The sequence below is a fragment of the Barbus barbus genome (assembly GCF_936440315.1).
Source record: "Barbus barbus genome assembly, chromosome: 24".
Taxonomy (NCBI): Eukaryota; Metazoa; Chordata; class Actinopteri; order Cypriniformes; family Cyprinidae; genus Barbus; species Barbus barbus.
Window position 1 is genome coordinate 6,899,508 of NC_136752.1, and position 24,204 is coordinate 6,923,711.

Below are 24,204 nucleotides of genomic sequence, written 5' to 3' on the forward strand. Positions count from 1 at the left end.
GTTTGATTTCAACCATTCATTTCACTATGATTTCAATTTTGACATGGTCTTGCTTAAAGATATCAAGGTTACATTTTCACATAAAGTTATTTTCCTTATGAAGGATGGTTTTCTGTAAAAAATAGTACATCACAAAAAGCTGGGTTTACTTTAGCTGGGTTTTCACAGCCAGGGTCACAATTATTTGATATATTTGGACCCCCTTCTGTGGTTCATTACAGATGAAGATTTTTAGATATAGATTTTTTTTTTTGAGAATTTAATCAAAAGACCCAATAGTTCCAAAACATTTATATAGTGATGCAAATAAAAGAACCATTTTAGGTTCCCAAAAAACTTCTATATGAAAAGTTCTTAAAATAATTAGTTCTTGCCTTTTCCCCTAAGAATATGCAGAAATGTTTAATATACTGAAGGCTCTCCGGGGAACTATTGATGCTAAAAGCTTTCACTTTTAAAGATGATATATAGAATCTTTAGGATGCATTACATTTTAAGAATTACATTCTTGATGAAGAGCTAATGAAACACATAGTGTATTGTATCACTTGCAAACGTATTGAATAAGGAATCAAATCTATTGCATCTATTGAATAAGATTTCCGGCTAATAAATGCATGTTCTTGTTAAAGTCCTGCATGGAGATGGGTCACATTTTTGGTTTTGACTTCTCAGTCAAAACAATTCACACTTAAGCTGTTTTAACACACACACACACTACACTGTCCACTCTCGGATTGTACTCATGCTTGCCCCTTCAGCTCCGCTCTGTGTGTGTGTGTGCTGTGTGTGTGTGAGTAGGTCAGTGTAAGTGCCTTATGCTGTACAGTATGTGTGTGAGCTGCTGTGCAGTGGCAGGGGTTAGTAGGAAATTGAGGAAAGCTTGTGTGTAATGGATGGAGAGAGTCACGGTGTGTGTGTGTGCTGTTTTATTGTAGGCGGGGAGGAACTATTTGAGTGTGTATGAGTCAGTCTAAATTCTACCCTCCCGCCGGGCCTCTTTTTTTCTTCAGCACTTTAATGGATTCAGATGGAGCCGACAGAACAGATAATTTTACACGTATTGCATGAAGCTGTCATATTGAGCGGTTAAATTAGAACACACCTTTAGTCTGAATTTAGCGTGAATCTCTTTAATCCTTCGTTGGGGCGCTTTTGGGTCTTTATCATTTAAGTGGTGATTGTGACAGTGATTTATGAACCAAAAATGGGCTGTGAATCATGAAGATGGGACATATATGTTGATTTCAGTGAATAAAGCATTAGATTGCAGATTTAAGTACTGATGTGCAATGATTCCCATCCATTATGATAGTTCAGAAGCGAGAAATCTCACTGACTATATATTTTTTTATATGCTGGATTACACATAATAACCTGCTCTGCTGGGAAATACACTGTATAAAGAGAGATGTTCAGTATCAAGTAAAGATACAGGCTCATCAAATATTCTCTGGTAGGCCTGAATTAGCCTCACATATCTTCTCAGATCTTTTCCCAGTGAGATTGTTTGGAAGCCTGTTTCAACCCAATTGAGTAAAAAAAAATAAAACAGATAATTTTGAGAAATGAAATCAGAGTGAGAGATATATAGTCACATTGTGATTATGAGAAGTTGCAATTACAATAAATAATGTCACACTGCGAAGTATAATTCACAATTGCGAGATGTAGTCAAAATTACAGTATAATAAATGAAGTTGCAGTTATGAAAAATAAAGTCATAATTATAAAAAACAGTCAATTATGAATAATAAAGTCACGATTTGGAAAGTCACATTGTCACTTAGTAAAATATTAAGTCATAGTTATGGCAAATAAAGTCATAATTATGATATATAAAGTGACAATATTCACAATTCGGAGATCTAAAGTCACACTGCGCAATATAAAGTCACAATTATGCTAAATAAAGTAAAATGATAATAATATAATTTTACAATAACAAGAAATAAAATTGCAATTATGAGAAATGATGTTGTAATTGGGAGATATAAAGTTGTAAATGCGAAAAATAAAGTCACAGATACTTTTTTTTGTGAGGCATAAATAGGCCTCAGTGGACAGAAAAAATTGGCATGTTGTACTATTGTTCACCTGGCTGTCACCACTTCAATTTGTTTAGAGCGTATTGATTTGATATTGACTTATTTCCCTGTGCCGTGTGTGTATTTGAGGATTTTAGAAGATGTTGTGTTGCTGTGGAACTCTGCTGAAGTCAATACACACACTCCCATAGTGGATTACTATTAGCTGACCCTTGACCTCTGAACTCTGACCCCTTCCTTAAACACTACCCATCACCCTGACCCTGACTGCCTACACAGACATCAGTCTGAAATCATTCTACTGAAAATCCAAGACACTTCAAGTCTTGCCTGAAAAGCTGAAGTTGCACACAAAAAGAGATTCAGGTCAATTATTTAGAAAAAATTATACTTTGGACCAACCTAAAAAACTCTGATTTGTTGATGTATAGCCAAATGTATAGTTTTCTCAAGTTATATTCAAGGTTTGATTTAAAGCTTACATTTTGATTTAATATTAATCAAAGAAATGTATTTTCCCAAAGACAAAAACATTCATTTAAAAGTGAAAAGTCTTTATTATAAACACCATACCATACATTTTCTTTAGACGTCAGCCAAAAGGTTACTTAAAGCTGCAGTCTGTAACTTTTTTTGGTTAAAAATGATCCGAAATCAATATTTGAGCAAGAACATAACCAGCCAGTGTTCAAAACTATCTCCTTACCTTCACAACGGTTAGCTTACAATAATGTTTTTTAATTTGAGTGGTACTGGTAAGAATTCGTGGGAAATTCGAGCATGCCGCAGCGCCATTACGTCATGTCTGTAAACATAAAAGATTTGTCCTGGCTACTAGCTATATCGCATGTGAGGATCCTGCAGGTGATGGATCGTTTATAGCCTTTTCTGGCATTAAGAGATTAGACTGTACAGAAATTGAAATCTTCACGATAATACACACTATATACACATAGTGAAGCAATTCTGATATTGTTAACATTAACAATTTGAGAACAAAGTATAACAATAATAATAATTAGCACGGTTTAAAGTGATATGAGCTAACCGTTCATTAGTTTAATCACCATTGGTAGCGTGATTTATTGTAATACTTTTTTCTTCAGTTGGTCAGAACAAAAGTGACAGACTTGTTACTTACTCATTCAGATGACAATATTCTGTGAAAATTATTTGGGTCATATATTTCAAGATGTAGGCAAGAATCTGTGATTCCTATGTACATTATCCACACCGGTGCAGTGACTGACTGCCACACATACTCCTCAAAACATTAGATTCATCCACGCTGGAGCTGTTCCAGTGCACAACACATGCAAAGAAAATGATTCTGCAAATAACTGCAATTGCAGGTTTTCAAACAGAGATGGCGACAAAGAGACAAAGATGTATGTATGTATATATCTTGGCCTTTAAACAAAAGGAAAATTAGCTAAGTCGTGGCCTAATGGTTAGAGAGTCGAACTCTTTAAAAAGACCTTAATGCTTAAAGTGAAGCCTTTAGATATTTAAAAAATAAAAATATGAATAATTTTTCCATTATGTTCTAAAACAAGAACCACAACAAAACTAATAAAAATAGATACAATAATTTCTGCAATCAGTACATGTAACATGTGTGTGTCTTCCCTTGTGACCTAGGCCGTTTCTCAATATGCGTACTTGTCTGTACTTGTGTTCTTGTGGACTTGTGAAACGTCATCAGTCGCTGCCCAAGTACTGTTCCAATTCAAAGTTCACATCTAGCCAAGTCCAGTTCAAATCCCCGGATGTGTTCTTGATCCGCCCCTTTTACCGAGGATGCATCGAGAGGTGACTTGTGCGGACTTGATACGGGCCATAACCCAGAATTCAGTTCGTCCTCCCGTCCTCGAGAGTTCGTTCTTCTGAGTCGAACTTGGCAAGTCCAAACTCGAAAGGACGGAAGTCCAGACTCTGCGAACTTGGTATTGAGAAACGGCCCTAGTTTTCCCCGTGTTGTCTAATTAGTCATTGTGTTCACCTGTCGGTCCTCATTATTTGCCGCTTTATAAGTTCCTGCGTGTGAATGTTAGTTTGTCCTTGTCCAGCACTACACGTAACAGTACATCACCTCATCAACACTTTGGTGTCAAGTGAAAATACTGTTTAAATGAAATTGTTTCTTAGCAAGAAATCAAGTTTGGAGTGTTAATTGCTCCTAGACAAAACAGGGTTAAACCAGAAGCCATGCTTAGACAAATATAACAATTTACTTTGAATAAATGTTACAGTTTCACTATTTTCAGTGTGTAACAGGGCTATAATTTACTTTAAGTAGGGACATATAATATCCATTATACCTACTTGTTCAAATAAAAATATCATCAAAATTAAACTGACAGATGTCACTAAAAATATAAACAGAATAAAAATGGCTTTTAGCATCAGTACACGTAATATACATGTCTTCTGTCAATGGAAAAACAAGCACAGTCTCCTGTGTGTGGAAATAAATATATATAAATAAATAAGTGAATAAATATGATTGTAGTGCCTAGACACGTCATGCAGGAATGCCGTCTCCTTCCACACATATTCATAAATACAGTGTGTGGGAATAGCTGTGACCTCCTCCTCCACAAACATTCATGACACGCAATGGTGGATTTGCCTCGCACACACACACACACACACACACACACACACACACACACACACACACACACACACACACACACACACACACACACACACTAACAGACTGAATGTAGGTTAGATGTTTCAGAATGAAATATACAGAACCACTCCTCTGTGTGCCATCGCTGGTGTGTGTGTGTGTGTGTGTGTGTGTAAGGAGTCTTTTTCACGCTTTTTCCTGCCGGCTATCTGTGACCAAGGAAACAGCAAACTCAGGCCACTGACTGAAATGATCTTAATACAGACCAGACTTCAGCAAATAAGACAGGAAGACATAGTGTAGCTGGAACGTTTCTTGAAGAAAATGAAGATTGAATAAAGAAAACTTTTGTCTTTGCAAAAATCATCAAATACAGAAATAGCAACTCACATTTTTTTGACTTTGCTGGCGTTTGTGCAGCCGGCTGAAGTCAAAGATGGTCGGTCAGCAGGGTTTGATATGCAGCTATTCATAGAGAAGACAGGAAAAGACTGAAAGAGAGAGAAATAAATATAGAGACACCCTCCTACAAACGTGACCTGTCCTGTTCAACGCCTAACTACAGAATCCTGTAATACAGCAGGTTTCCATGGTTACACATGAATATTACATTAATGTTTCATTTTCCCACACAACTGAAAAGAGCCATCAGTGACTGTGGTTTCTTCAGACTTGCTGAACGGACAACCTCTCACCGTCCCACTGGGATTTTAACCAAAACGGAAAAAAAAAGTGTCCACGTCAAAATCTGTAAACTTAAATGTCATCTCAAAATCTAAATATCTAAATATTTATATTTATTAATGTATAAATTCCCTTTGTTTACATTGTGACTATATAAAATTTTCCCCAAAAATTCTCACCACTGCAATGTTCCAACATATTTAACTTTTTGTAATTTATTCTAAATGGTGGTTGTTAATATTAGAAGATTTCCATAATTTGAAAAAATGTAAATAAATATGGATTTAAATCAGTTCACCAAATACTAGAAGTCTAAAGTATAAATACTTTAAAGTTACAATTAAATTATTTTCAGCACTATAAGAACAATAATAACAATTGATGTTCTGCTTATTTGTCTTGAAAATAATGTCTTAATGCTAATTTTTTTTTTTTTTTTGGGATGAAATATTACTGTTCCTGAAAAGTTTCACAACCACATTACAGTGAATAATGCCTTCAATGTCGGCCTGTTCCTCACAAACGGAAAACTATGAACTTTTGTATGGATGTTGACAAATGTGGTCACTATGAGCTACGAAGAAATGAAAAATAATAAAAGAAAATCTAGTTTTGCATAGATTGGAACAACATAAGCCTGAGTAAATGGCAGAATTTTAATTTGGTGTAGGATTTAGGCTATTACTTTGTGATGTTTACTAGCAATTTCTGAATGAAATGTTTGTTTAAATAATTTCAAACAAACAGCAAGTAACACAATTAAGTGAAATTTTAAAGACTGAAATAGTATTTTCTTGTGAAAAATACTCCAATAATCTTTCATTTACAGCTTTGATTTTTTCCCCCCTTAGAGTTTACTCACAGCAGTGCTATAAATAATGCTTTAAATATTTTGGAGTGATGAGTATAAACAAACCTCAGGGCTTCCTTTAGTGTTTTCGGCACATAACACTCATTTTCAATTCCCTCTGACTGCAGTTAATCTGAAGTTGTCTTGCAGCATCACAGAATGAATAAAGCAAAAGTGAGGAATGCAGCAGTGAATATCAGGGAAAACGGCTAAAATATCGACATATGTGCGTTTAACCTTTAGAGCCAGATCTGCTACTCAGTTCTTCGCACCATTGCAACGTTCTGTCAAATATTCATTTAAAAATTGATGATGCCAATGATTTTCTCTCTTTCCACTGTGAACATCAAACCATAGAGAGGTACAGCTAAATGTAGGCGAGAGACAGAGAGAGGGATGTTGTCGTCAGTATAGGGAGATTTGTGTGAGCGGGTCAGATGGGTGATTACTTCTGCTGACCTCCAGATGTACAGCATTAATCACACAGCTTCCCACAGAGACAGAGACAAAGACTCTGCTCCAAAACCTAATGAGCTGCTTGCACTGCAAAAATCATTTCTTCATTAGTCATTTTCTCCTGTTTTCCAATAAAAACTAGATCTAAAGATTCTTAAAACAAGATTAATTTATTTGAGAAACAAAATCGGCTAAGATATTAAGATATTAATGAGATACAACCCGAATTCTGTAAAGGACAGGACGTATTTTAAATTTGAATAAAACGAAAACTAAAAGAATTTCAGATCACATGAGCCATTATTTTATTCACAAATAGAACATGGATAGAACCTAACAAATGTTTAAACTGAGAAATTGTATAGTTTTATGCACAAAATGAGCTCATTTCAAATTTGATGCCTGCTACAGTTCTCAAAATAGTTGGGACGGGGGCATGTTTACCATGGTGTAGCATCTCCTCTTCTTTTCAAAACAGTTTAAAGACATCTGGGCATCGAGGTTATGAGTTTCTGGAGTTTTGGTGTTGGAATTTAGTCCCATTCTTGCCTGATATAGCTTCCAGCTGCTGAAGAGTTTGTGGCTGTCTTTGACGTATTTTTCATTTAATGATGCACCAAATGTTCTCTATAAGTGAAAGATCTGAACTGCAGGCAGGCCAATTCAGCACCCAGACTTTTCTACAAAACCATGCTGTTGTAATAGCTGCAGTATGTGGCTTTGCATTGTCATGCTGAAATACACAAGGCCTTCCCTGAAATAGACGTCATCTGGAGGGGAGCATATGTTGCTCTAAAACCTTTATATACCTTTCAACATTCAAGTGCCTTCCAAAACATGCAAGCTGCCTATACCATATACATTTATGCACCCCCATACCATCAGAGATGCTGACTTTTGAACTGAATGCTGATGACACACTGGAAGGTCTTCAGCCGGAGGACACGGCGTCCGTGATTTCCAGGAAGAATGTCAAATTTGGACTCGTCTGACCATAGAACACTTTTCCACTTTGAAACTGTCCATTTTAAATGAGCCTTGGCACACAGGACACGATGGCTCTTCTGGACCATGTTCACATAGGGCTTCCTCTTTGCATGATAGAGCTTTAGTTGGCATCTGCAGATGGCACGGCGGATTGTGTTTACCGACAGCGGTTTCTGGAAGTATTCCTGGGCCCATTTAGTAATGTCAATGACAGAATCATGCCGATGAGTGATGCAGTGTTATCTGAGGGCCCGAAGACCACGGGCATCCAACAAATGTCTTCGGCCTGGTGCCTTACGCACAGAGATTTCTCCAGTTTCTCTGAATCTTTTGATGATGTTATGCACTGTAGATGATGAGATTTGCAAAGCCTTTGCAATTTGACGTTGAGGAACGTTGTTTTTAAAGTTTTCCACAATCTTTTTCCACACTGTTTCACAGATTGGAAAGCCTCTGCCCATCTTTATTTCTGAGACTCTCTAAGACATCCCTTTTATAGCTAATCATGTTACAGACCTGATGTCAATTAACTTAAGTAGTTGCTAGATGTTCTCCCAGCTGAACTTTTCAAAATTCCTTGCTTTTTAAGCCCTTTATTGCCCCCGTGCCAACTTTTTTGAGCCTTGTAGTAGGCATCAAATTTGAAATGAGCTCATTTAGTGGATAAAAGTGTCAGATTTCTCCATTTAAACATTTGTTATATTCTCTATGTTCTATGGTGAATAAAATATTGGCTCATGTGATTTGAAAGTCTTTTAGTTTTCATTTTATTCAAATTTAAAAAATGTCCCAACATTTCCAGAATTCGAGTTGTAATATATTATGATTTATTACATATCTTTTATTTCCCTTGCCATCTATAAGATGTTAAGATATTCTGCATTCTGCATATTGTTACATACTTAATACTGTCCAAATTCTAACAGAAACACATACATATCTTCAGGTTTGGCAATCCCATAACATATTGTTATAAGCATCCAAAATGGCAGATGAAGTGAGATAAATATTGATTGTAAATATATTTCAATCAGTAAAGAAAATCATGTTTATGACAGTTTAATCAAATTAGAAATTATGAATAATTTTCTCCAATATTTGGGTATATGCTTATTTATTATCCTGTATTTATGTATTCTTTCTCTTTATTGTTGTAATGGAGTGTCAGAAGCGTGAGGCGTGCGGATCCATCGGCAAAGCTTTATTAAAAGGCGTGGTCATAAACAAGCATTGGTCGATACACAGCAAACAGACATAGATGAGGCAAGACAAAGAGTATTCCTTAGACAAGCGTGGGTCTTCGATCGTGAACAGTATCCAACAGGGCAAGGAAAAGAGAGATAATCCAGGTACACGAGCAGTAATCCAGGCAGGGGCAAACACAATCCGAAACAGCAGGGCAAAAGGTTAAACCAAGATATACAGACTAGAATCAAAACAGGCAAGGCAAGACTATGACTATGACTATGAAAATTACGAAAGGCTCCATAAGGTAGCTATCAGCTAGGGTAGCGATAAGTGCATACAATACTTGGCGATGACAGAGAGGAAGTCCAATGCTTATAAAGCGTGTCTGTTGCGATCAGCTGTGTAATCAGTGCAATGTGTGATTGGTGACAGCTGTGATCAGTGCAATGAATGATGGGAAATGCAGTCCAGGGATGAAGTGCAACAGTAGTGTAGTGCAAGAGTCAATGTGGTGAGCGAGTGACCTCTGGTGGTGAGTAAACGGAAGTTCATAGACCGGATTCATGACAATTTTGGCTATGTGAAGTGCTTTGAATTATGATTGTGAATGAAGAGTGTTTTACAAATAAACTTGCTTTGCCGCACCTTATTAGTGTAATATTGTTAGCTTAGCAACATGCTAACACCTATCTCCTCTGTCCTCTGTAGTCTCCTTCACGTGAGGAGCGCTAATACACACAGAGTTGCTGCCTGTGTAGATCGTTCTAAAACCAACACACTCTCATGCTTATTCTTAACTATTTTATGTTTTTGTGAACTGGTGGTGAATACAATGTCATTGTGCATTTTTATATGATCTGCTTATGCCCCAGTGAGGGTTAAGGTACGGTCACATTCACTAATGTTTGTCAAATGTTCATGGGTGAAATCCATGATTTGAAAGTGATTTCAGTGTGGGCTGTGCTTCATATATCGCTGCATTATTAACAATAAATGGAACAGGTTTGGGTTTTTAAAATTTTTAAATCATAAGTGTTCGTACAAATCAAATCATACGACTTTATATGAAAAACTCAACTTGTAAAATAGTTACATTTTCTCATCAGATCAGGTTGTTCAAAGCAGTAATTTATGAATGATTTATGATGGTTGCCAAACGTTCCCATATGGAATAAATCCATATGAGACATAGTTTGTCTCATATAGTATATAAAATCTGAACAGCTGAAGACATCTTAGTATTTATTGCATATAAATTTCAGGAAATATAGTAAGTATCAATGTAAAAAATGACAGATTAGAATTGAAAACAAATCATGAAAGGTGGATGTGAAACAATTAAACCCTTTGTGTGAGTTATGAGAGCCTGATAAACAGACACTACATATGACAGCAGGGGAAGGATCAAGGAGGATCAAGGGAGCGTAGCTAGCATTAGCTAATTTACATTTGTTGTCTTTTTACTGATTCATTTCATTGGTTCAATGAAATTCACTTTTGTTTCACACACTTTGTTCTAAATCACAAAGTTACAATCCTTTATTGTTAATTTTTTTTGCATTTATTTTTAAAACCGAGGTAATGAATGTTTATGTCAGTGAGCCAAAATCAAATTGCATCTCAAATGCATTTAGCACTTAGTTCAGTCAAGTAGTTATTGTCCTTTTTATAGCTATACACAAATAGCTGCCGCCGTACACTGTGACTTCACATTGCATTTCGTTTTTATTTGCAGAGTGGTCAATAGTTTTACGTTAATCTAAAATAGTACAAATGGAGAATGTCTCTCTTCTAAAACTGGTGAGTGGTGACCCTATTTATGTGGGTCCATTTCAGTTAGGAAGCTGCATTGAACGGTCTCTGCTTATGAAGAGGTACTTCACTGCATTTTGGAAAAGAGTCAGAAAGGGCAATAGGTTTATATGTGATGGCAAACCTGACCCACTCTTTAGTGCATACTCCCCGAGGACTCACAATCAAGGTCACTACTACATCAGCACAGATTTGTATCTTACACACACGCACACACACACACACACACACACACACACTAAACAAACACACAGTCTCAGTCCAGCAAACATGCTGATAAGGCAAGTGCCCAATTGCTCTGTCAAAAAAATCAACCAACAGCAGTTATTGAAATGTCACACGTGTCTCTGTGATGTCCCAAACACACACACACACACACACACACACACACACACACACACACACACTGCTCGTCTTCGACTGTCTCTAAATTCAATTCACATCTCATCAGCTCTTCATCACATTGCTCTGCTGAAGTGGGTGATAGGATAATAGCACTCCGTCTTTTAGCAAGAGTCTAAATAAAGAAGCTCCACTTTTCTGTGTGATTTCATATTAGCACAACCTTTTTGTTCTCAGAGCTCTTCACATTATTACAGATAGACTCCCTGTTCAGTAAATCAGTAAGGCCAATAAAGCATAGTGCTGTTATAGTTCTGCACTGCATGTATTCTTCTGACTGACATCTTTTAACCATAAGTTTATTGTCCAGTTTTCCACCTAGACATTGAAACGATACAGTGAAACCCATGAAAGCTTGGACACCTACTCCACACTTTTATAATAATGAATGTTATTATGTTATATATACACTACCTTTTAAGGTTTTGGGGCTGGGAAGGTTTATTAATGGTCATGAAATTTTCTTGTACTGAAATATTGAAATAAAAAACAGAAATATTGTATAATATTATTACAGTTTAATATAACTGTTTTCTGTAATATATTTTAAGATGTAATTTATTCCTGTGATTTCAGCATCATTACGCAAGTCTTTATTGTCACATCACATGATCTTTCAGAAATCATTCTAATATGTGACCCTGGACCACAAAACCAGTCATAAGATTCACTTTTGTGAAATTGAATAAATAAGCTTTCCATTGATGTATGGGTTGTTAGGATAGGACAATATTTGGCTGAGATACAGGCAGGAGGACAAACCTCATTCATTCATTATTCGAAAGAAAAGTTTGCAAATTTGAGACATCAGTAATTAGCCTGCAGGATGTTTAGGACTGAAATACATTTGACCTCATCTGTGTAAGTGAGTCTGACCACCCGACCTTTGCACTGACTGTGGTCGATAAACTATGACTACATGACATTTTGGACTTTAAAGTCTGTTAACACCATTTTAACAAAGCAAGCCAATTTCTTTGTTTGGTTCTTTGGTTGAAATTAGCCTGAGTAGCGTGAAGGAGGGCCAGATTGTACAGGGTCTATGGACACAAAAGTGGGGTGTGACGGTGACCCCGATGCATCATTGACCCCAGCGGTGTGTCTTCTTCTCCATCACACAGGCACACATACTGGGAGAAGTGGGCCATGAGAAGGGTATCTGTCAGGGTCTTGTTAGCAGGCTGGACAGCTTGCCCGGGCAGATGGCACGTTAATAGAGCGAGGAGATTTGTCTGTATGTGTGCTTGTGTTTGTTTATGTTCAAGTTCAAGTTCAAGCTCATTTGTATAGCGCTTTTTACTATACAAATAATTGCAAAGCAGCTCTACAGGAAATGAAGTTTCCACAATATATTTATATATTGCAGAACCTTAATATATTTAACTTATGGCAAAATTTGGTAATTCTGTATGTTGTCTGAGCGTTGGCATCCCCTGAGGTCCTCTGAGGGGTTGGCATCATCTTTTCTCAGGTGTTCGGTCATCTCAGAACATTTAAGGGTTGGATCCAGACTGAAGCTTCTGTCATTCCTAGTTACCACGGGATGTTAATCAGAAACAGAGAAACAAATAGAGACATAATTAGCGTAGCTGCTGTTCCATCTAAGCAAAAATGATTTGTTCAACCCAAGCTAAAGAATAATAATAATGTACATTTGATCAGATATAACTGCAGTACAAGATTATAAAATGCATTATGTGAAAACCTTCCTTCATCGTGCGCTCCTATTACAAAAACAGCATTTTTCCATCTTAGAAACATTGCCAAGCTTTGAAACATGCTACCTGTTTCTGATGCAGAAAAGCTAGTTCATGCATTCATGACCTCTAGACTGGACTATTGTAATGTACTGCTAGGTGGTTGTCCTGCATCTTCAGTAAACAAGCTACAGATAGTCCAAAATGCAGTGGCTAGAGTTCTTACCAGGTCAAGAAAATATGATCATATTACCCCAATTTTTACAGTCTCTGCACTGGTTACCTATTAAGTTCCGTATCATTTATAAAATATTATTACTTGCCTATAAGGCCCTAAATGGTTTAGCTCCTGCGTACCTAACTTGTCTTCTACCACGCCACAATCCAACCCGCTCCCTAAGGTCACAAAACTCTGGACTTCTGGAGCTTTTTCACATTTGTCTCCCAAACTCTGGAATAGCCTTCCTGAAAACGTTCGGGGTTCAGACACACTCTCTCTGTTTAAATCTAGATTAAAGACACATCTCTTTAGCAAAGCATTCAAATAACAGTCTTTTAATATTACTTCTCAAAAGGAACAGGAAATCCAGGAACATGAGGTAGCAAAAACACGTAAAGTAAACGTTTAATTGCGGACAAGGGAACAGGGGAGAACACAGGCTTTAAAGGCTAAACACAATCAAGGAGAAACAGAAACAGGTGTGGAGCTAATTAACTAATAACCAGGAAAACAAACTAGGTAGGATGACGTAGACATAACTAAACAAAAACAGATCATGACCGTAACAGTTCACCCCCTCCCGGAAAAACATAGTCCAACAGAGGAGGGAGGGTCGGGGTTCAGGAGGCAGGAATGGAATAGGATAGGGACAGGCAATGGGAAAGGGGCATAAACAAAAACAGTCTAAAAAATGAGTCCAAGAGGGAGTGGGGGGTGGGAGGAGCCAGGTGGAAGTCCAGAGGCCAGCCAGAATGGCAGCCCGCGGCAGGAGGAGCCATGGTGGGGATGGGACCGCCGACACCAGGGGGCCGACTGACGGAGAGTAGGAGCCCAGGTTGGAGCTGAGCAGCCGCAGAGCCTGGGTGACACCGAGGATCTGGAGGGCCTAGGCGGAGCCAGTGGCTCAGGCGAGTGAGGCGGAGGCGGGGTTCCTGAATGACACGGTGGAGCCGGAGTGACAGAGGATGAAGGTGGAGCCGGACGGAGGGAGGGAGCCCGACGGAGCCAAAGGGACAGAGGGATGAAGCAGAGCTGGAAGAGTGGAGTTCCGTGGAGTAGGCAGGGGGACGACTGACCAAGGCGGAGCCGGAGGGACGAGGGAGCCCGGTGGAGCTGGTGGAATGAGGGGCCACGGTGGAGACGAGGGAGCCAAGGTGGAGTCGATGGGTCGGAGGGCCGAGGTGGAGTCTGGGTCTCGAAGGCTGGAGGCGACGACTGGGGATCCTCCAACCCCGAGGTAGCTGGTAGCAGGAAGTCCCGAAGCGCAACCGACAGCTAACATAGCACAGACGTGCCGGACGATGGAGTCTCCGACGATCACAGCGTCACGTTCCGTCTCGCGGAGGGGAGCGAAGCGGTTCCGGGTGGAGATCTCGAAGACCGGAGGCGGCGGAGGGTAGAGGTCGTCGCCTGGGGCCTGGCTCGCGTCTTCCGCTGCTGGTGCACCCAGGGGCCGTGGCGTCCCGGCGCCGGAGTGGAGGACATCTGGGAAGATCGCGTCCTGGTTGCACAGGGTCTGTGCAGCGTTAGCAGCATGCTGTATACTTACCCCGGACTTGTGAGCGTCAGCCCGGGATGTTTCCAGCACGGCTCTCCGCTCTCTCAGCTGGGCCTGCTTCTCCACCAGGTCGCGGATCTGCTTCTCCACGGCCTCCAGCTGCATCGAATGCAGCTTGAATGTGTCCTCACCTGCACTCAAAGGTAGACACAAATCCGCCATGTAAGCAAGTAACAGTGAAACAATGGTAATGTGTGTGAATAGAGTATTAGCAATGTAAGATAGATTAGCGGCAGCCACGCTGCTGATGCTAATGGCCTATAAGCTTGAGAAATCAAAATAAAACTAGTAATAACAAGGCGCTGGTTTTGTTTTAGAATGCTATAGGGGATATAGTCACACGTTATAGAAACGAAAATGATAGTGTATAAAATTGTTTTTAAGATAGAAAATAGACGATAAAGAATCAATTTGATGGAGCTCAAACTCAAAACACGCGGTCACAAGTCAGCGAATGCTAGATTGATACATTTATGTGTGTGTGTTTCTTTCGTTGATTTAAGACACTGCTGATCGAAGAAGGCCAGGGAAGGCCCAGAGGAAGAGGAGCAGGTGGGAAGGAAATGTGTGTGTGTCTCTGTGGACTCGTGCCAGGGTGTTTTCCACAGACTTGAGTGATCATTAGTCAAGCCAGAGACCCACATAAGATTTTGGATTTTAACCCTCTATTGTGTGCATTAGGGGAGCAGTGTTTTAAAAAAATAAAATAGATCTTATCTAAGCAATAATCATAAGGAATTTAACAGCTTTGGTTCTGATTCTGCTTAACAATTATGGTTCCTTAATGGTCCTTTAATACTTTTGAAGAAGAAATACAAATATACAAAAATACAAATAATTTATTTATAAAATAGCTACTACTTACAAACATGTATTTTTAACTACACATTGTTATTAACCTTAATACAGTCAGTCACTGTGGTATTGTATATATCATTACAGTTTAAAAGGTCTATTTTCTATTTTAATATATTTTAAAAAGTAATTTATCCATGTGATGCAAAACTGAATTTTCACATGATCCTTCAGAAATCATTCTAATATGCTGATTTAGTGCTAAAGAAACTTTTCTTCTTATTATGAAAAAATTATGAATTATTAAGAAAAAAAACTGTTGAAAAAAACTGCATTTGCTGGTTTGCTATGTTTTGAAGCATGGCTGCTGGTTTGAGCTAGTTTAAGCTGGTCCTTGGCTGTTCATGTGCTGGTCCTAAGCTGGTCCTAAGCAATTAGCTCCTGCTCAGAACCATCTTAAACCAGTTCAAACCAGCAGCCATGCTTCAAAACATACCTTTTTTACAACAGGGTTGTTGGGTTGGTGTTAGATGTTGGGAATTTTGGTGGTGTTTTAGAATGTTCAGCATGTTTTGTGGGGCTTGGGGGTAGTGAGTAATGTTTGAGGATACTGGGAATCTGGGGTGTGTTTGAGGATTCTGGGAAAAAGGGTAAAGTTTAATTAGCAGGACCAGATTATTGTGTGGTCCAGGATGTTGGGTGGTGTTTAAGAATGCTGGGTAATGTTGGATTGGCAGGACTGGATCATGGTTTTGTGAGGCTCCTGGGCACAGGTTTTGAGGCACCACAGAAATGTTGGTAGGTGTTTTGAAGATGCTAGGAATGTTGGGTGGTGGTTGAGGTTGAGAAATGTTGGATTGGCAGGACTGGATCATGATCCCATGAGGCCCCTGGGCAGTGGGTATTTATCTTTATTTTGTTGTAATTTATTGGAATAAATCAGGGGTCACCAGACTCGGTCCTGGATTAGGATCCCTAATCAAACACACCTGAACCAGCTAATCAAGCTCTTACTAGGTATACTTAAAACTTCCAGGCAAGTGTTTTGAGGCAAGTTGGAGCTAAACTCTGCAGGACACCGGCCCTCCAGGACTGAGTCTGGTGACCCCTGGAATAAATGATGAACGTTGAAGGCTATCAAGGGAGAAACTAGGGTTGGACGATTTTTCTGATTTGATTTATTTTTATAAATTGAGGAATCACGATTTTGAATATGTTACCAAACGTTAGAATTAGACACTTTGACAATATGCCAATGATAGTAAAGAGAAAAGAATGATCCAACCACATGTTGGCGCACATAATTAACGTGAGCGTGTGATGCACTCTGTGAACGTAAGTAGATTATATCGCTATGTTCCATTCAAACAGAATGCGCTTTTGTGCTGACAAAGACGCAACTTGTGCAGTGGAATAGGAAAAAATGCAAGAAGATGGAAGTTGAACTTCTTTTAACATACTTCTTGTCCACATAATATTTTAGTTATGGCATGTACCAGCAGGGGTACATGCCAGGGGTACAGGGGTACAGGTTTAGGAATAGTGGGAATGGTGGGTGGTATTTGAGGATACCAGCTAATGCTGGGTTGATCAGAACTCTATGTATTTTGGTAGGTGGAATTTTAGGATGCATGACATATTAGGTGAAGAATACTATATATGTTTAGTGGGATCTAGCTAATGAATGTGCATTTTGAATTTATGCAGATTTAGGATGATATAAGCATGTGAAGATGGTGTCTAGTGATGATGTATAAGGGATTCAAATATGTGATGTAAGTGTGCATACTAGTGGACTACAATATTTCATCTGTTTTATGCAACATGAATTAATGTTGCATAAACATCATGATTAATGTTTTGATTGAATTAATTGAAGTTATATAACCTATTTTTACTCACGGCTCTATCAACAGATTGTTTTAGAAGACAAGATTTTAAAGCATGATTTCATTGAGCCATGTTTATGTGTGCAGTGTCAGCTGTCCCAGGCATTGAATGGAGTGTCTGACAAAGCCAAGGAGGCCAAGGAGTTCCTGGTGCAGCTGAAGAACTTGCTTCAGCAGATACAGGTAACAAAGCCATCTGTTATCAAAAACGTGAAAATGATGTAAACTCATAAAATATTAAATGTTTATATAGGTTGCCAGTTTTGAATGTGTTCCTTTCAGTTTCATATAATAAACCTCACTATGTTTTGAACACTTGTGAATAAAAATTGCCTTCACATCAGAGCAAGAATAACATAATCAAAACAGCCATGGTAGCAGCACTCAAATATTAGCATCTCCTCTTTGATTTATGAGTGTCTCATTAGATATGCAAATGAATACCTCATTAAAAATGAAGTGGGGTAATTATAACGTTCAGCATGTATCTAACAAACATGCCATATGTCAGATGTTAACATTAATGCATCGCATATCAAAGGTTTCGATAATCTAAAGCCGGGGTTTTTAAACAGGGCTCCATCGACCCCTGGGGTCTTGCAAGGGGGTCTGAAGACAGATAAAACATAAGGTTCATATTAAACGTATAAAAATATTTCATATATGTCAGGTTTGAAGCATTAATTATCTCTTAAACATTATAGAATGTAATGTAATGTTGCAATAAAATGTGTGGCGGGAGGAGCCAACGACAGACACAGTGGGCGTGGCGTCAAGCCTCGGAGAGGTTTTTATTAAACAATATATCAAAATAAAGTGTCCAAAGGGGGGAAAGTGTCCAAAATAAACGGGGATCTGGTGTCCTCGTCGTGCTGCGGGGCTGTGCAGGAGGGCAGTGTTCAGGAGGGAAGGGTCCAGGGAAGGGGCGGAGTCCGGTGGCCGCACGCGCTCCCCTCTCGGGGCCGGGAGCGAGTGGCGGCGTCTCTGGCGCGGCTTCGTCCATCTTCGGGATCCCGGCACTTCTGGGGGACTCGGCGGCTCGGCATCCTAGCCCGTCAGCCGCCTAACGGGTGCGGCAGTCCTCCTCGACGCTCCCTTCCTGGACCCACGAGGACACCAGCGTGCATGCACGGGAAGAGACCGGTCTCCCGAGGAGAGGCGCGTTCGGCATTTAACGGCGGCGGTGATGAGGCTCTATTCACGTCAGGTGCGCCTCATCACACGCCGCCAGCCCTGGCTGTTTCAGTGCCCCTCCTCTCTCACACACCCACTCCTGTCGGGAGCCTGGTGAAGGGCGGCGAATATGGGACGGGGTGGTGATGATGGACAGGGGGGAGGCAGCCGACTCGTCACATTCCCCCCCCCAAGCGACATCCCCGTCCTAGGGTCGCCGCCCACGCAGGAGTGCTACCTTCCTCAACCAGGCTCCAGCGGTCGGAGTGGGCGGGGCAGGGATTCCTCTCCGGGCAACTCTCCCTCTCGCACCGCGCCGGAACCGGGACAGAGAAACCGAGTATTAGTTGTCAGCCTCAACCAGCCACAGGGTAAATGACCAATAAAAAGAACGTCACTTACCCCTTTGGTGGCTGGGAGGCTGTCCCCGTCGTTCCTCTGTCCCCGTGCGGGTTCCACGGCTTTTTTGCGAGCGAGAGGGGATGACGTCATCAGATGTTGCCCAACTGCGCTGTCTAGGCTCCGCCTGCCCGCATTCTCCACCACTGTGGCGGGAGGAGCCAACGACAGACACAGTGGGCGTGGCGTCAAGCCTCGGAGAGGTTTTTATTAAACAATATATCAAAATAAAGTGTCCAAAGGGGGGAAAGTGTCCAAAATAAACGGGGATCTGGTGTCCTCGTCGTGCTGCGGGGCTGTGCAGGAGGGCAGTGTTCAGGAGGGAAGGGTCCAGGGAAGGGGCGGAGTCCGGTGGCCGCACGCGCTCCCCTCTCGGGGCCGGGAGCGAGTGGCGGCGGCGTCTCTGGCGCGGCTTCGTCCATCTTCGGGATCCCGGCACTTCTGGGGGACTCGGCGGCTCGGCATCCTAGCCCGTCAGCCGCCTAACGGGTGCGGCAGTCCTCCTCGACGCTCCCTTCCTGGACCCACGAGGACACCAGCGTGCATGCACGGGAAGAGACCGGTCTCCCGAGGAGAGGCGCGTTCGGCATTTAACGGCGGCGGTGATGAGGCTCTATTCACGTCAGGTGCGCCTCATCACACGCCGCCAGCCCTGGCTGTTTCAGTGCCCCTCCTCTCTCACACACCCACTCCTGTCGGGAGCCTGGTGAAGGGCGGCGAATATGGGACGGGGTGGTGATGATGGACAGGGGGGAGGCAGCCGACTCGTCACAAATGTTATTGAGAGCATTTTACTTTATACGGAGGGTCTCTGAAGCAGAAAACCTTGCACTAGTCCAGAGAAATGAAAATGATGCAGCTTAACATTCATTTGTATTGAATGTTAATCAATGCAATTTTTTTTTTTGCATACAATTCATATGAATGTCATGAGTTTTGAATTGTATTCTGCCTGGAGACCACTGGATTATGAGCTCTGAGCTATTTTTACTCAAGCGAAGAGTTTAATGCCCTTTCATACTGCCCAGCAGGCAGAGGGAGAGAGGAAGAGATTGTCTTTGAAAGCCTCTGTAAGCAGACTTTGCACTGAAGTGCTATAGTGATCGGTGATTTTCAGTGCAATGTGACATACTTTCTCACACAGAGACAAGTCCTGCAGAAGAACTGTAGTCAGGTTTCAAGACTAATCTCTTATTTTAAAATGCACCAGTCACACATGCTCATATCAGACGTCTTCTCTTCATCATCGTTGTGTAGTAGATGAAATGACTCAGTCCCAGTGTCACTGTGTGGGTGTAGATCTCACATCTGAGTCACAAGCGTTCTCAAAGTTAATGAACGATTAGTTCCGTTCAAAACTCCTACACCACAGACTCCCTCAACTGATCTTTGTCAGCTTTACAAAATGCATTTTAAAGCTAAAGTGTGTCATTTCTGTGCCACTACAGACACTAAACAGAATAGCAAAAATAATAATTTCCCCATCTTGCACGAACAGGGAGTCCAGCACCAACTCCACTGGTTGAGCCCAAGAAAAGATTTGCATTGTCCAATATGCTTCTTCTGGTGGATGCCGTAAATACACTATTCTGATGCTTATAAAAGCATCCACACCATTGATGGACGTTGTGAAGTAGTTGTGAATTCATGAAAATAATTGCAACATATTAACTGTCCATAATATCATAGTACTATTATGACTTGAATATGAATATATTATTAGAAAAGTGATGTGTGTATTTTTATCTGTTATATTACTTTCTTAATTTGTAGAGACAGCTCTAAACCTTCATTGTTCACTAGTCACTAGTAACAATGTAGTATTTATTAATTTGTGTTTCAATGTTTTAGTTAGTTAGTTAGGTTTTAGTTATTTTAGTTCTTGATAACACATTAATATATGGAACAATTCTCACTATTAACTAGCTACTTCTTATCATGCCTATTATTAACATATTGGCTGTTTATTAGTACTTATAAAGTGCATATTTTGCATAACAATAGTCTACATTCTAATCCCACCCCATACCTAAATTTAACAAGTACCTTACTAACTATTAATAAGCAGCAAATTAGGAGTTTATTGAGGCAAAGTCATAGTTAATGCTTTGTTAATAGTGAGAATTGGACCTTAAAATAGTTATATGTTAATAAGTTAACAAAAATGAGAAATGTTAACATTTAATTTGTTTTAAATAACTTTTAATAACTAAATGGTTATGGTTGTAGGTAATAACCCTTATTTCTAGACTGACTTTTATTTCATCAACCACTGGCAGATGGCGTGTATTTGTTTGAAAACATCTGCTTCCTCGGTCCACCCAGACCATATTTCGAAACTAATCTGAAATAATATTATATTGTAACCATATTTCCACAATATACAAATTTCTGTCACAAAACTCTAGATAGCGCAGGCCAATAGGTTCTAACTCAATCTGATATAATCACATCATTAATATTATTATTAATGCAGCGGATGGCTAGTGCTTGCTGTAGCAGATGCTGCGTGCTTCAGAAACCCTCCACCTTCCCCAACTCCACCTGTATAGATCTGCTACGGGGTGATTTCATGTATGTTATATATGGGAGTTATTTAATGTATGTTGTATGTGCAGCAGCAGTATTTCTTTCATGCTCACAGCAGCATGTCAGTGGATGCATTCTTGCTCTGCCGCAGCAGCGTAACAGATCTATTCCACCAAGACCTTTGGTTGTCCACAGATATATATAGACGCCCTATTCGACCGCTCCAGGCACGTAGATGCGGCCGCCATCTTGGAACGGTATTTTTCACGTCATTTACCATACTGTAGGTTTGCACAGAGCCGTTATGTGCATGATTGTGGCATCTTTCGAATATTCAGTGATTACTATGGTGAATGACGTCAAGTTTACCGCTGCAATATGGCAGACAGCTTACGTATAGCTGCCCATAGAAACAGTCGCTAATGAGGCATCTAGTATATATATCTATGTTGATTGTCATGGTAGAATTTAAAATATTGCTTCCTACATTTGCATATAAACACCATTTAGTATTCAGCAGTTTCAAATATGGAGTTTACAAATGTGAAAAGGTTAGCCAATCATAAAAGAGGTCATTTACATATATAAGTCTGAAAGGTGCAATAGCAATATTAATTCTTAGGGCTCAGACAGATGGTGAAACTTTATAACGACTAACTTTAACAGACTTCTGGAAGGGGGTTAAAATGTTACAAAAGTTCCATATTAAAGTCATCAAAAACAAAATGATGGAGATATATTGTATATAGTGTTTTGTGGGGCAAATTCTTGAGGCTCACTCTCAGTATGTGTATACTGTGTGTATTTGTGTAACAGGAGAACGGCGTTGAATTCGAGGCATGTCTGGTCGCTCAGTGTGACTCTCTGATTGAAGCGCTCACTCGGCAGAAGGCCAAACTGCTCACCAAGGTCACAAAGGAGAAAGAGAGTAAGCTGAAGGTGGGTCAACACACACAACATGCACATCTATTGTCATTAATTCCTATTCTAAACCCCTTTTGACAGGGGTCCACACACTCAAGCAGTAGCAAATTAAATTTGCTAGTAATATTAGCATCAGCCTTTAAGAGTAGTGTGGGAAAGTATATATATTTTATATATATAATATATATATATATATATATATATATATATATATATATATATATATATATATGTCTTTTTAAACCATTCAAGAGTACTATAACTATACATTTTGCAGCAGTGAGATTATTTCCTTGTTCATTCACATGATATTGTGCCTGGCTTCACCACACAGATGGGACAGAGGGAGAAAGAGTTTCTGTAATACACCGCACTATTAGGTGTCACCTCCCGTGACTTTATGGAAAGCAGATTGAGTTTTTGTCTTATCTGTGCAACTCCATATGGTCAGAATAAAGTGAGATCAGTGAGTTTATTTAATCTGGCTGTTTGTAAGAATACATTTTATTTACTGTAGTAGCAAAATTTGCACTAGTATGGTTTTAATGAATGGTTTTAAATAATTTTTTGTTCATTTAATTTTAAAATTAATTTTAATTATTTAATGCATTATTATTATTATTTTTATTTTCTTAACTTTTTTTTTGGCTAAAGATGAATTTTTAAATTAGCGTGATGCTTCTAGTGCCATTTTCATCAAATCTGGTTGTATTGAGAACCTCATGATATAAAAAGCCCATTTTTCTGTTCTCTAAGATAATTTGTGGCTAATAGCGTACGTTCCTCCATCTTCCTGGGTCTGTGTGCTCTGCTCAGATGATCAAATTAAGTGTTTTTGTTTGCAGTGACAGGAGACGTCATTTTCTACTCTAATTCATTTCTTCCATGCCAGTAGTCTGACAACAGAGCTTTACGCTTGCCCTCTTTCACCACACTGAACACAGGATGAAGGGGGTTGGGGGTGTGAAAGTAAACCTGATTGGTCCAGTGCGTTTCTTACAGTATGTTATGGAATGAATCCATACATTGTTCAATAGATTACAGTGATGCAAGATATGTATTAGGAAGAATAAAGTTATCTACAGTTTATGTATTGGAAAAACAGCAGCAGAATTTAGGAAACCCTGGTTCATGTATGGCTCTTTGCACAATAAACCAACCAACATAAGATCCTTTGCTTCATTTGATACAGATTAGAGATAGAAGGCTTTCTGGTAATTTTAAGTTTAATACACCAATCACAGGGTATTTTTATTAAACACATAGATATTTAAATGTATTTGTAGTCTACTTAGCATGCAATAAATATATTTAAAATACATTTTAGTATATTTATTTTTCACTAGGGTACCTTGCATGCAACATGAAAGTAACCATGTTTGCCACACCATATAGTCATGACAGGAGTTGAAAGGTTTATTTCATAACACTAGTCTCATATTAACATGTATAACTCTGTCTTGTGCGTATGTTAACCTATATATGTAATGTTTATTTAGGGGCAATGCCTTGCTCTATGTAAAGTGCATTTGTGTTTAAGTTATCTCTGTGGTAATCGATTGAGCTTAGCTTGTATTGAATCTGGAACATTCTCTTAATTGGCTGAGACTGACGATCATTGACAGCCATACAAATCTTGTCTTGCAACTCTCTGAGAGTAGATGATGATATTGGTTATACGGCTCCATATCTCTTTGAGGTGTCTATCGGATGTGACACTCACAGCAGGAGTTCATCGCTGTGAGCATGTCTTCGATTGAATGCCTGTTTCTCAGACTATATGTGTGTGATGAGACTATATCCATCTCCTCTCTGTTTCAGACCGTAAAGGATCAGATAACTCACTGCACCATGAAGCTCCGACAGACCACAGGAATGATGGAATTCTGTCTGGAGGTTATTAAAGAAAACGATCCCAGTGGATTCCTACAGGTACAAACAGACCAACAAAAACA

The 24,204-nt window shown here is 39.6% G+C and overlaps 1 protein-coding gene across 1 annotated transcript in view; it reads left to right on the plus strand.

The window, feature by feature from the left end:
* Positions 1 to 24,204, plus strand: part of trim67 (tripartite motif containing 67) — a gene marked incomplete at its 5' end in the record, with an annotated part of 37,468 nt that overhangs the window by 1,093 nt on the left and 12,171 nt on the right. The window contains 3 exons of the mRNA XM_079375516.1: positions 17,312 to 17,407; positions 22,142 to 22,264; positions 24,071 to 24,181. Coding sequence (XP_079231642.1) covers positions 17,312 to 17,407; positions 22,142 to 22,264; positions 24,071 to 24,181 — 330 coding nt within the window. The remainder of the gene's footprint in view (positions 1 to 17,311; positions 17,408 to 22,141; positions 22,265 to 24,070; positions 24,182 to 24,204) is intronic.